The 14236-nt window shown below is 38.2% G+C and overlaps 1 protein-coding gene and 1 long non-coding RNA gene across 2 annotated transcripts; both read right to left on the bottom strand.

The window, feature by feature from the left end:
- Positions 1 to 8471: 8471 nt before the first annotated feature.
- On the bottom strand, positions 8472 to 9804 carry LOC121053143. The gene is made up of 4 exons (XM_040519668.1): positions 9614 to 9804; positions 9425 to 9523; positions 9242 to 9334; positions 8472 to 8776 (listed from the first exon to the last, which is right to left on the bottom strand). Exons 1-4 carry the CDS (start codon positions 9782 to 9784, stop codon positions 8483 to 8485), a joined length of 657 nt encoding a protein of 218 aa, XP_040375602.1. The 5' UTR covers positions 9785 to 9804; the 3' UTR covers positions 8472 to 8482.
- Positions 9805 to 10530: 726 nt separating this feature from the next.
- Positions 10531 to 12098, bottom strand: LOC121053070. The gene is made up of 4 exons (XR_005810642.1): positions 11708 to 12098; positions 11403 to 11451; positions 10850 to 10911; positions 10531 to 10660 (listed from the first exon to the last, which is right to left on the bottom strand). It is a non-coding gene; the product is annotated as an uncharacterized LOC121053070 (long non-coding RNA).
- Positions 12099 to 14236: the final 2138 nt, after the last annotated feature.

The following is a 14236-nucleotide window of genomic DNA, read 5'->3' as shown; positions in this document are numbered from 1 at the left end:
ATCCCCAATAAAGTGAAGAAATATTTGTAAAAATTAATTTTACACTTTATCTGTAAATAAATATTTGTATATCCCCAATAAAGTGAAGAAATATCTGTGTAAAATCATTTTTGGTCTACGATATTTGTGATATATCTCCAATAAATTGAAGAATTTTATGATCTATCCCCAATAAAGTGAAGAAATATCTGTAAAAAATGATTTTACACTTTATCTGTAAATATCTGTATATCCCCAATAAAGTGAAGAAATATTTATGTAAAATCATTTTTTACAGATATTTATTTACAGATAAAGTGTAAAATTATTTTTTATAGATATTTCTTCACTTTATTAGGGATATATCCTAAATCTTCACTTTATCAGAGATATGTCACAAATATCGTAGACCAGCGAGTAGCTTTCAACTACCTAGAGTATTTTTTTGTTTTTATAAACCTATTATAACTTGTGGTGTATAGGTTGAAGACAAAATAATAATAATAAATAAATAAATAAAAAGAAGAAACAAAAAAAAACTAAAAAAAAAACTAAAAAACTGAAATTTTTTAATTTTTTTTATGTTGAAATGACCATTTTAGCCCTCAAAAGTCAAACTTAACGTCCAATTTGGACGGAATAGTAGAAATTGGACATGACTGATTGAAATTGGAAAGTTTAGGGGGTAAAAATTCAAAATTGAAAGTACAGGGGGTGAAATGATGACACCCCCAAACCTTAGGGGGGTAAACTGAAATTAATCTTTATATTTTTCTTCTGATAGTGAGAGAGAACTGAGGAAGGAGGAAGTATGTGGAGAGAACTTATGCTGGAATTGGGTGTCAGTGACAAATGGTGAGCAGTAGGAATGCTGGGTTTAAGTTGGGGTATCGTAAAAGTGGAAATTAATGGGTATTTTTTTTGTAACTGGGTATATTAAGAGATTTTCTGGGTACATTCATGTTATTTTTTTTGTAGCTGGGTATATTAAGCACATGTTCTTACCATTAGTTATGTTGAAGAATGTTGACTTTTGGTGTGCTTTTCAAACTATGATTAGTTCTATTGTTGTAATAGGAGAGAAGATTCTAGATTCCCAAATCAAGTTAGAATAGGAATCCTTGTACTCCAAGAAATTGTACTTTGTAATCCTTATATATATAGCTCCTATTATCAATGAATAGACACAACAATTCTCTCTACGATCTCTTTGCATCCTAATATTCATAAACATGTTATCAGTACAATCCCTAGCCCTAAAAATCAAAACCCAAAAACTAATTTTTTTTTTTTGTTTTTTCACAAGTTAGCCTAGCTACTAGCCTTGCTACCGCAAGCTCCTAGTCCGCGCAAGCCTCGCTCGTCACTGTTGCTGCAGCCTGCCCCTACGCTCGCCCTCGCTAGCGCCTGCACGTCCGTGCGCCTTGCTGCCTCTGCAGCATCTGCATGCACGTGTGACTTGCTTCCCCTGCAACGTCTCCGAAACCCTGCTAGCCTCGCTAGCATCTGCCAGCGCGCCCTCACTCCTTGCTTAGCTAGACAACATCAACTAGTCTCGCTAGCATTCTACTCCGCATCTGCCAGCGTGCCCTGCTAGCCTCGCTAAGCCCTTCGCTGTGCACCCAGGAGCCGCCCTCGGCCCCCCACCTTCAGACAGCACCCACATGCAAGCTGTTGCGCATTCCAAATTCCTAAGGTTTCAAGCTCCAAATCAACAAGTTAGTTTTACATTTAACGTTCTTGCTTTCTTGTTTTTAAATTTCTTTCTTTTTCTTTGGGGACTTGTGTGATGCCCCGGAAATTTGTAATTATTTTCCGAGGAATTTCCGGAATCTAATTTATGGTTGTTGGACGATTTCGTGGCTTGTGGACTGAGCGGAAGTGTTTCGGACGAATTAATTATTTGGAAAGTATGACTTTAAGGGGGGGAGGGGTTCAAGGTTGACTTTTGATATGTTGGGATTCTCTGAAAACTTTCTTCACGAAAGTTGTAGAGCGCGTCTATACGAGTTCGTGGATATGTAGAACGCGAGAATCGGAGTTCGTATGAGAAAGTTATGGCCACTGGAAGGAATTTCCATTTTGGTATAAATAGAAGTTTCCCAAGTTGGAAACTTACTATTTTCATTATTTCCATTTCCGGAATATCTCTTTTCTCTCTCTTCTCTCTCGGCTGCACCTTCAGAATCGAAAATATCCGGCTGACCAGACCCGAACCTGGACGATCCGACCCGGCTTTTACGGCGAACTGCGGCGACGAAACTTTCCAGATAGGATCGTCTCCTCCGTCTGGTCGTCCCTCTGGTGTCCTCTAGCGCCGATTCTCCTCCACGGCGGCGCTGCAAGGCAGTGCAGTTTGAGGATTTCGGACCCGGTAGGAAATCCTTGTTCCGACGTCGGCGAGGCTTCAAGTCTTCTTGGTTGAGCTCAGAGCAGCCTCCTTGATCGATCCTTGGTGGTTGTTTGGATCGATTCACGTAAAACTTGGTTCAACTCAGTCCAGATTACTGTTCACGGCTTGTGAGGTAGTTTTCGACCCTTTATGCTTGTTTTCTGACTTTGAGCTAGTTATGAAAGTTCACAAGCATGCTTAGATGAAGAACTTTCATGTTGGGAGTTTTGGGAAATATTGAGTTTTGGCCGGCGGCGGTGCGCCACCTCCTGTGGCGGCGTTCCGGTGGTGTTCCGGCCACTTAAGGAACTGTTTTTGGTATTATATATGTTCTACTCGTTGATACGAGCATTTCGATATATAATATGCAAATTTTGGAGTTCGTATGGAATTGTTATGATTTTTGCAGTTTCATACCGATCGATTTATTCGATCCTTGAGGATTCGAGCGTCCGATCGACTTGTGGTTTGGTCACATCGATCGTGGACGTATTCCGGAGACTTTGGGAGGTCTCAGATGTGGTTTTGCCTCGATTGGCGCTACTTTAGGGATTTTAGTTCAAAACAGGGGTTTCGAACTTAAATCAAATATGAATCGTTACTAAGTTGGAACCGTATGTGATTAGGTACTTGACGAAGTATTTGGACGGCTATTTTGTGGATTGGCTGCCTTGTTTTGTATTGAAGACGCAGCGGGAGTTCGAGGTGAGTAATCTCACGAAGTTCATTCACGAACGGGTTGACCTTATTGTTTTGAGAGTTATTTAGTTAACTACAAACTATAGTTGATATTAGTGGCCTTCCTGAGTGAATGACCACATATATATATATATATATATATATATTTACATGGAATATGTATATTCTTGTGGGTTGATGAGTGAATTGAAGCAATAGGTATTGATGAGTTTCATTCTATTGTTTTGGGGCTTGACTTTTCGGGAAACATTATGTGGGAATTGGGATTTGAAAAGTGTCAAGATTTGGTGTGAGTTGCTTTGATGTGATTTGAATGTTTTGATCTAACGACCGGGGGTCGGAAGATCTGAGAGTCACAGGTTGTGATTTCTCCTTTTCGGTATGATTTAACGTTTTGATCCGACGACCGGTGGTCTGAGGATGTGAGAGTCACATGTTGTGATTTCTCCTTTTGGTTTGATTAAAGGTTTTGATCTGACGACCGGGGAGGTCTGATGATTGGAGGTCACGGGGTGACATCTCCTTTTGTGTGAGTTGAGTAACTTTTGGGTCCTGAGTGACCGTTTTGAAATGTTTTGATCTGACGACCGGGGAGGTCTGAGGATTCGGGGTTGTTGGGAGTGACCTCAGGCATATATATCGGGACTTCACGCCTTTGGCCGGGTTTGTGGATACGATCAGTTAGAGCTCTAGTTTGTTGCCATGTTACATCATGGGGGTAGCGGGGAGCTATCTGATGCTCATGAGTACGTGTTTTAAAAAGGAGTTTCGGGGATTCTTTCTTTTAAATGTCCTGGGAGGACTTGTTTATCATATTTAATTGTCAGAGTTTCAATTATTATGATTTTGTCACGGGGTGACTTGTGTTGATTTGAGTATGTGTTTTAAAAGGGAGTTTCGGGGATTCTTTCTTTTAAATGTCTTGGGAGGACTTGTTTATCATATTTAATTGTCAGAGATTCAATTATTATGATTTTGTCACGGGGTGACTTGTGTTGATTTGAGAATGTGTTTTAAAAGAGAGTTTCGGGGATTCTTTCTTTTAAATGTCCTGGGAGGATTTGTTTATCATATTTAATTGTCAGAGTTTCAATTTATATGATTTGGTCACGGTGTGACCTTTATTGTTTCTTTTGGGAAAAGAATGTGCTGTTTTGGGAAAACATGGTGTGTATCCCTTTTTACGAGTTGATGGGTTTCCTCATTGGGCGAGTTGTGCATGTGTGGTTTTGAGTTACTCATACGGGCTTGCAAAAGCTTACCGGGTTTGTTGTGTGGCAACCCGGTACACCATTCAAACGGTGTAGGGGTTAATCCTGCAGGTCAAGGTAATTGTGGCTGAAGCTGAGGCAGTGAGCTAGCAGCTTTACGGTAGGAAGTCAATTTTGTGACTTTACCGTTATTAAGACTTCCGCTTGTAGTGAGCTCTGAGGAGCATTTACGTTTTATCTTGTTGTTGACAATTTAATTCGTAAGCTTGTGTAATATATAACTCTATGGAGCGAGTGTATATTAACTTTGAGGGTTCAGGGCATCAGTATGTACTTGGTTTAAAGGGAAAAAGATTTCAGGTATTTTGTATTGATGACTGGACGTTCACGCATATATAATTATATATATATCGATTTTCATATGTGTAAAAAATTAGGGGCGTGACAACCTGCAACCTCCCTTCTTCTTCATCCCACCTTTCTATAAGGTGGGTTCGATTCTTTAAAAAGCGGAATCGTGGGGATTCACGCTATATACGAACTAAGAGCGTTCGTAAGACTTCGGACTAAGAGTGACCGCAAGCATCGATTTTTGAGCATATAAACATCATTGTTTCGGTCTAATCTAAATATTCTTGGAAATCGATTTCTTGGTAACATAGCTCGGAAATCTGATTATTATTAGTTATCATGGAAGCTTTGACTCCTAAACTAATCTATTTTTCCTTCTTCTTTTCAAGATGTCGAATGAGCCAAAGCTCGACTTCCCCATATTGGACTCAACAGGCTCCGAGTACCACAGTTGGGTAATCGATGTTGAAAACCATCTCACTTCAAAATGGATATTACCCATAATTTGGGCACTAAATCTGGAGCTCATATTTGAACGAACACCGACAAGGCATGCCCATGTACTCATCTTGATGCGATGCCACATGGATAAATCGTTCAGATTGGAATAGATGTCGATCAAGGATACAAGAGAACTATGGGTAGCGCTAGAAGAGCATTTTGGCAATGTCCAAGATTCTCTCCTCCCTGACTTGAAGGTTCAATGAAACAATATGTGTGTTGCCGACTTCAAGTCTGTCTCTGAATACAATTCAGAAGCTTTACACCTTGAATCCATGTTGGGGTTCTGTGGACAAAACATCATAGACCAAGAGCTAATTGAGAAAACTCTCTCCATCTTCCCTGTCTCAGCGCTTTTGGTATCAAAGCAATATAGAGGTGAAGTCAATGCTGGACGAATCACAAGGTTTTATTAGTTCATCAATGTCATGTTTGTAGCTAAGAAACATGATAACATCCTCGGGAAGAATTATAATTCAAGGCCCATTGGAACTAAGAGTGTTCAGGAGGCGAATTATAATGCACCCAAAGAAGGGCGCAAGGAGTGGAACCCTAAAGTTGATGGACAAATTGGACGTGTGGGTCTATATGACCGCCCTGAAAAGGAAGGTAACTGCCAAACTGGAGTGAGGTCACGTGGTAACAATGCATCACGTGGGAGAGGAAGTCGTGGCTGTGGTGGAGCTACCATGGGCCGTGGTGGTGGCGTCAATCCCTATAGGGGACGTCCACAATGTGCACAAGGTGCACCTCAATTAAAGGGAGGCAACCACAATGACATGTGTCATCGATGTGGATCAAGTGAGCATTGGTTCAACTAATGCAATGCAAGCAACAAGTTAGCTGCACAATACAAGGCATACAGGGACCTGAAGGAGCAAGAAGCCTATCTTGCCGAAGAAGAAGAAGATATGGAGATGACAATGATGTCAATCTCACCATACCGGACTTCAAATCTGACAAAGAAGTGCATAAGAATGCGGCAGATTTTGATTAGTATTGTCCTTTTTATTTTCCAAGAATTATGTAATGGCAATTATGCCTTAGTCAATAATTGACATTTTATTTTAACTCTTTCTCACTAGGTTCATCCAATTAATTGTGATGTCTAGGAAAGGTTTGAACTGAGAGAACGGTTTTACAAGAGAGCATAGCTCCACCAAAATCTCGACTTACCTTACCTGGTCACAACCAAATTGGAGTTACCGAACAGATTGAGTGACTACAACTTGTCTAAATTTGTTTTTTATTTTGGATTACATTTTGGTCAAGAAATTTTGATGTAAACATTGGCTATTTTATTAATAAAGTCTCGATTTATTTTATTAAATGTCTTGGATGTATTTTTAATTTCAAACTTTATTATTTTTCAATATGATTTCCGGAGAGCTAGAATGCCTCGTGGATAGTGCTACAACGCACACTGTACTTCGAAATAAGCAATTATTCATTTGGATGTCGCCAACTCGATCTTCAGTGACTACAATGGCTGAATCATCAAAATTGATTCATGGTAGAGGACCTGCCCAATTTATGTTGCCAAATGGCACAACTATCAATGTCACCGAAGCTCTATATGCTCCTAGGGCTAGAAGAACCCTGTTGAGTTTTAAAGATATAAGATCCAATGGTTTTCATGTAGAAACACATTGTGAGAATGGACAAAAGTTCCTTTGCATCACCTCTAATGACTACGGACATAAACGAGTCTTAGAGAAACTTATGTGTCATTTTTGTGGGTTGTATGCAACCATTATTTGAATCATTAAATCAAACCATGTCATGAGAGATGACTTATGGGATTTTGATACATATAGGCTTTGGCATGATTGTGTGGAACACTCAGGTCGTGATATGATGATCCGTATATTAAAAACTTCACACGGACATCCCTTCTTTAGAACGAAAAGAAGTAAAACTCGAGATTTGGTTCAAGGAGGAACACTTGCGCCTCACGGCGCCGTACCTAAGCATGTCCGGCTATTGAAGGCTAGTGTCGCCTTCCCCCTGCAGCCCGAAATTGGCTTTGACACCACGTATGCCTCCTTGACCGCTTTTTCTGCTTCTAATGTCACTTGTAACTCCATGACTCAACTAAATCCTCATTGGTTGCTTCTAAATCCCATATTTCATTATGCAAAGCCTGCTCTTTAGCAAAATTAGAATCAAGACCATCCTATGCAAAGGACACTAAAGAAAATATTTCATTCTTGCGAAGAATCCAAGGTGATATTTGTGGACCTATTCAACCACCTTGCGGACCTTTTAAATACTTTATGATGTTGGTTGATGCATCGATACGTTGGTCATATGTGATGATTTTGTCCACAAGGAACGCTGCATTTGCTAAACTCCTACCACAAATCATTAAGTCACTACAAGAAAAATTGCCTTTTGCAAGGAATTTTTTCCTTGTAAAAGAGTGAAAATTCCTTGCAAAACACCAAATGCAAGGAATAAATTCGTTGCTGGGGTCCTTGCAAAGATGCCCTTGCAAAAGAGAAAATGCAACGATTTAAAATTCCTTGCATTTTTGACACTCATTTGCAAGGAATTTGTCCTTGCATTTATCATTATGTAAGGATAACTCTTTTGCATATCAGTCCTTACATTAAACCATTTGCAAGGAATTTTCATTATTTTCCCAAATGCAAAGATTAATATACAAGGAATTTCCTTGCATTTTGATAATAATATAATTATGCGAATAACAAATACAAGGAAATTTCTTTGCATATTAATCTTTGCATTTGCTTGTGAGGAAGCTATTGCAAGGAATTTGAGAACGAGCATTCCTTGAATAATTATTTTATCTCTAATAAAAAATAAATTAATTTTTTAGCTAATAGAAAAATAAATTAATTATAAAAGAAATTCTTCATATTGTACATTAAAAGTTTAAGCTAAGCTTACGACATACACTAGTTTATAAGAAGATTAGATATAAACAATTGCTTCATATATAATCAATTTGTTCATTTATACATCAAAAGTTAGAAGCTGCATAGCCTATACTAGCTACACTAATCTAAGTTAGATGTCCTATATGATTGAGTGAGGTAGAAGGTCTAAACTCAAGTAAATCCACCACCGATCTTCATCTTAGTTATGTGTCAGCTTGCGTTTCTCAAAAGGGACACATTGGATTTACTTGAGCATTGCTGGACAATACCATAATCAAGGTAAAAAGCCATAACTTCACAAAAAGGGACATCAGACCAAAAGTCCAGCAAATGCTCACCCAAACTACTTAAGCAAAGTCTTAGAAGTTGGTGCTGGGGTGGGGGAAGTCATCCTCACTCATCTGTCCAGGAGATTGCCTTAATAAGCTTTCTACTTGAGCCTTCAACTATCCATTTTGTTCCTTCATACTAAGCATGTTGATGGTAAGTTGGTTGATAAGAGCACGTAATTCAGGTACCTCAGAATTAGTGCCAGCACATGCAGATACTCTGTGTATGTTAGAATGTATATGAGGGACGTTACCAATGCCATGGATCATCCTACCCTTCCTCCCAAGCTCCTTAGCCATTATTGGATACTCTGCTTCCAAAGTCAGTTTGATAGAATCATGTGGAGTACCCTCGGGAGCCTCTCGGTACAACTTCTCTATAAGAGCAATCCTCTCAGCCTCCATCTTCTCCTAAAAAACAAAATTAAAATTATGAATAAATAAAATCAAATAACATGATTCAACACTTAAAAGTTTACCACTAGAGTTAGATTGGTTGCTACTCATTGGCTTATGTTCTGTTTCTACATTAACTGCAATAACCTCATAGTACTTAATTGTCTGAAAGTTTGACATGATATGGTTTTGAAACATGAACATATAAAATAAATAAGTAAATAAATAAAAAGAAAGAAAAAAGAAAGATGCCCAGATTATTGTTATGCAACTAATAAGATAAAGATGAATGATCAAGAGATCAAGACATGATAAAGAGATTGGCCAAATGGATAACATTCAACTATCCATGATAAACTATAGTAATCTGGTAAGAGAATAACGAGCTTATTTTAAGGGCCAAGAGGAATGGAGGGCTGAAATCATCACCAACAAAAAATAATGCAGTGTACACAACCTAAATTTAGTCAAGTGACTTACATATTTTTTCTTGGCAACCTCATTAATCCATTCATGATTATCATCCTTGTGTTTCTCTCCCCAGTTATTTATGAGCGACAACTCCTTCCCTTCCTCCATTAAACAAATATACATATATCAAGAATAATCAATTAATTGGCCATCTAAAGTTTGCTTTTGAACTTGAAACTAATTCATATTTACCTTAGAGGCTGCCAAAGCATGTTGCACGTATGGTCGTGCACCGGCCCTATAGGTATGTTGCTGCATATAACGATTAGCAGAATTCTTTTCCGCAATTTCCTTCATTATATAAAATCGATTATCATTCAATGTAAAAGTTTCAGTTAGAATAATTGAATAATAAAACCAAAGAAAATAATGTAAGCATACTATGCAAGACTGGTTGGTGTATATGTTGTCACAAAGCCAGTGCCAATGCGAGACAGGCCTCTCATTCCATAGATCTGCATTAGGTAGATTTGCTCGTCCCAGCTCAGGTGAGCCAAATCCTTGCCACTCCTTCTTCAGTCGAGACTTGAATTGGGAGTAAGTAGTGGACATTTTAGAATCGACATAAGCAACAACAACTGGATCGCGTAGATCCAGCACAAAGAACACCTGATCAAGAATCTATAGTTCAGGTATATGAAATTTAAAATTACCTCATGTACAGGTATACTTATCAAAATTGTTAGTAAACCATTTTTTATTTTTTATTTTTAACAAGGAACAAATCCACCTCACAAGAAAACTTCTAAGTTTAATTCTCATGAACTTTATTCAGGATAAACTCACCCGCAAAACCTCTCTTAGGTCCCTCTTATCATCTTCATCAACATCAGACCAACCATATTGACATACTGGTGCCCCACCTCTGACAGTAATTCCTATCTCAGAAGTAAACATTTTAGAAATTATGTCATCAGACGGGACATGGATGGTCAGATGAAAGTCAACACGCAGAGGTCCACCATTAGCCTTTATAAGGTCTTGAAGAGCTTTACCACCTGATTTACCACGCTTTCTTTTCATACCAATGCCCATAAAAGGCATGCATCCCTACAAATAAAAAACAATTCTATATATTTACCTATCCTATATCTCTAATTGAATTGGCTTTGAAATATCAAATTTTTAAGTGTAAAACGGAGAAAAGAAAAGAAAAGACAAATACAACTTACCATGTTGGGTGGGCGGTTGATGCATTGTTGGGGCCATATTAGCTTGTGGTGGCACGTTAGCTTGCAGTGGCACATCAGCTCTTGGTGGCATGTTAGCTCTTGCTTGCACATAAGCATGCACAATAGTTGTTGCTGGCACATTCTCACTCACAGTAGGTGTAGCTAACATATTATCTGTCACAGTTGTTGTAGCTGGATGTTGAGGTGGAGAAACCTTCTTAACCTTCCTTATCCGCTTCCCTCTCCCTTGAGCCATCTGCAATATTAATAAATATTCCTTTTAGTTCAAATACAAACTAATATGCTTTTATTTTCAAATAAACATCTTCCATAGGAAAAACAAAAAATACAAGAGGTACACTGACCAAACATAGAGTACTCTATAGAAATTGACATGTATATTTCTTTGGTCTTTCTAGCAAGTGTCAAACAATAAACATCATACCTTTTAAAGCAAAGCAAATGAAGATCAATAATGAGGGCTCTAAATGATCTTTAACTCAGCCCCTGAGAAATATGAGAAAAAAAACCCAAGTATTAAACCATTAACAGAGAATAAATGAAGAAAGAAAAACAAAATCAATGTCAATGATCTTCAGTCTGCAGTGTATCTTTGGAGGAATTTACAACATAACCTTGCTGAACTAAATGATTCTTATCTTATGTATGTACATATTTTACCTGTATCATATGCAAAGAATAAAAGGGCAACAATTTCTCTCATATGACCAAGTCCGAGTAAATCATAAAAGATTAAAGATAAATATCAACCTAGCAGACAAGGAAATAAGGAGCAAATGTACATTATTCTCCAATTTAATGAACTTATTTAATATCACACTTATTATATTGCCATAACTAAGCTGTACTACGCACATAATTGATCCATCTATGGTAGGTCTAACACTATAAACACAAGGTTGCAAAAACAATGGTGGACTGCAATGGAAAACAAACTCCGAACATATGGATCAAAGCAAAGACCTTTTTCTACTCACCTTAGGGATATAGTTGAGATGGTGATTATTGTTTGCATCAACTGTATTCCTAAGGTAAAATTATAAGCACAAAATATCCACAAATAAGAATCACAAAACAGACCTTTAAGAACAAAATCTCATAAAAGAGGCTCAAACACTATTATAAGGTGAGAATTTTTTATATATTCCCTTCCTTCAGTACTCATACACACAGCAAAACTCTAGATTCTCATACATCTTTCACCTTGCTAGTTGCCCAAGTAGGATTAACCCAATAAGTAGTTAGTAATCAATGTGAAATATGCCACAACAACACAACTAACCTCTACCACATACAAGTTCTCAAAGTCCCCATTTTTCATGAACGTAATACTGAAAGCCCCCACTTCACTTTAATCTTCCTCTCCAACCAAACAAAGCTTCCTTAATTTTTCGTACTTTCCCTCATTTGCCGACTTGGTTTCCGCAGAGTTCTTTGTGATAGAGCTCTGAGTTTGCAAAGGTATGAACTTTACAAGGGTTTTTAGCAATTTTCATTCTTTACATTGTCAAAGGATCATTCTGGTATACTTGCAATTGAAACAGTTAGGCAATAGTCTTTGTTGTAGCATTTATATTAAGCAAATTGTAAACCTTTTCATCACCACTGATACACAAAGAAACATCATAAAAATTTCAAATTGGTATAAAGAAGAGAGAACCCAGAGCACGGAAATGGAATTCCCATACATCAATTCGCAAGAACATAATTATTAAAGATTAAATCTTCAAAGAGAGAGAGAAGAAGAACCTAAATACAACTATTATTGATAGCAGGGACAGGAGAGATGAAGGCATTCTTCTAGAGCGGCGCCCAAGACGAATAGGAAAATTGATGGCAACAAGAAGCGTCGGCGGTACTCGGAAGAGTTCGTCGTGGGATCCTGAGAGATTATTGAGAGCTTTCAGACTTGGTTTTTGGGATAATAGAGAGGAAGCTTCGATCTGTTTCCTGTTCTATTTAATATCTGCGAAGGAAGCAAGGACTTGGTTCCCTTGTTTTTTGCTACATACAAGGAATTTCTTATATCCTTGCAATATTAGTTTCTAAAAAACAAGGAAATGATGAACTCCTTGTATTAAGTTTTTTTTGTTGAGCGCTAAAATCTCCCACTCAAAACAATGCAAGGATTATGAAAACATTTGCAAGGACTTCATTGGTTTTAAAATATCTGGAGCCCAAATGCAAGGAATTCTGCTCTTCTTTGTATATTATCTCAAACAAATATGAGGAACGGTAACATTCTTTGTTTAATCACACCAAATACAAGGAATTTTTGGTTCTTTGCATATAAACCCGTTGCAAAAGCTAAGATTTCTTGTAGTGAGTTAAGGGATCACTACCCAGATCATCCTATTAAGTCAATACGTCTTGACAATGCTAGAGAGTTTACATCAATTTTTTTTGGTGATTATTGCAAGTCCATTGGGATTGAAGTTGAACATCCAGTTCCTCATGTTCACACCCTAAATAGTCTCACAGAAGCTGCCATTAGAAGACTTCAAATGGTTGCTCGAGCATTGGTTATGCGCACCTATCTCCCTGTTTCTGCTTGGGGCTATGCAATATTACATGCAGCTGTGCTTATTCGTCTGAGGCCCACTGCCACTCAACCATTTTCTATGTTCCAGATGGTTACTGGGTTGAAAGTAGCAGATTCGATGCTTGTTGTGTTTTCTGATATCTCTAAAGTGACGAAATCACACATACCTGTTGGAAACGTACCTGCAAGGATTGAATTCCCTAAAAATAGAGGACATGGCGCTGTCCCTAGAATTATTGGGCATGGCGCCACCGCCCACAATGGTGATGGCGTTGTGGCTCAAGCTAGGCTCCCTGCAAGGAAACGCGGGAGATCCAAAGGTTCGATGGATTCTCGCCCAAAAAAAAAAGCGAGTTTGGCATAAAACGATTCATTAATCATCGATACAAATAATCCGTTTCATGAGAATATTCCTGGTTATGTCTAAGAGCATATGCAGCAGTAGGCGAAGTGAATACCAAAAGGCTGCCTTGTGGTCAATTTGGGGAAAAAATCTCATGCAATGGGTTGAAATAGTCTAAGGAAAGGTGGTGGGGCCCACCTGCCCAACAAATTCAAGAGGCAACTCTTGCCTTCTCAATTGCCCGACATGAAAAGGGGGACCACACCCATATATGTATAAAAAATTGCAAAATAATGGTATCAAGTCTATCATCTTCAATCAATTGCCTTCAACCGCTGCATAAAAAACATGAAGGCAAAGACAATTCATGTGAATAGTAACATCATTCATACATTTGCAGCCTATAGGCACTGCCTACTGCTGCATATGCTCTAAGAGACATCATTGGGGGACGTTCCAATGTCAGAACTAATTCCAGAGAATAGAGAGATCTCAATGAATTACACTAGTGTACATGAGACGATGAACAGAAACTCTATTTCTATTGATGATGCCTTTGCATGTTCTGTTGCAAAATGAATCATAGAGTATGATGATATCGAATCTCGCTCAGTTGAAGAATGTCAACGAAGAGCGGATTGGCCTAAATAGAAAGATGTGATCCAGGCTGACTTAGATTCACTAGGAAAGAGACTGGTATTTGGGCTTATAACGCATACAGCCCAAAGTGTAAAGTATGTTGGCCATAAATGGGTCTTTGTTAGAAAGCGTAATGAGAAAAATGAGGTTGTTAGATATAAATCCCGCCTTGTGGTGCAAGGTTTCTTATAATGCCCTCGAATCTATTAAGAGGAGACATATTCTCCCTTAATGAACGTCATAACGTTCCGCTATCTTGTCAATTTGGTAGTTTCTGAAAAACTTGA

The sequence above is a fragment of the Rosa chinensis genome, chromosome 5 (genome assembly GCF_002994745.2).
Source record: "Rosa chinensis cultivar Old Blush chromosome 5, RchiOBHm-V2, whole genome shotgun sequence".
NCBI classification, from domain to species: domain Eukaryota; kingdom Viridiplantae; phylum Streptophyta; class Magnoliopsida; order Rosales; family Rosaceae; genus Rosa; species Rosa chinensis.
This window is presented reverse-complemented; position numbering and strand designations above follow the sequence as displayed.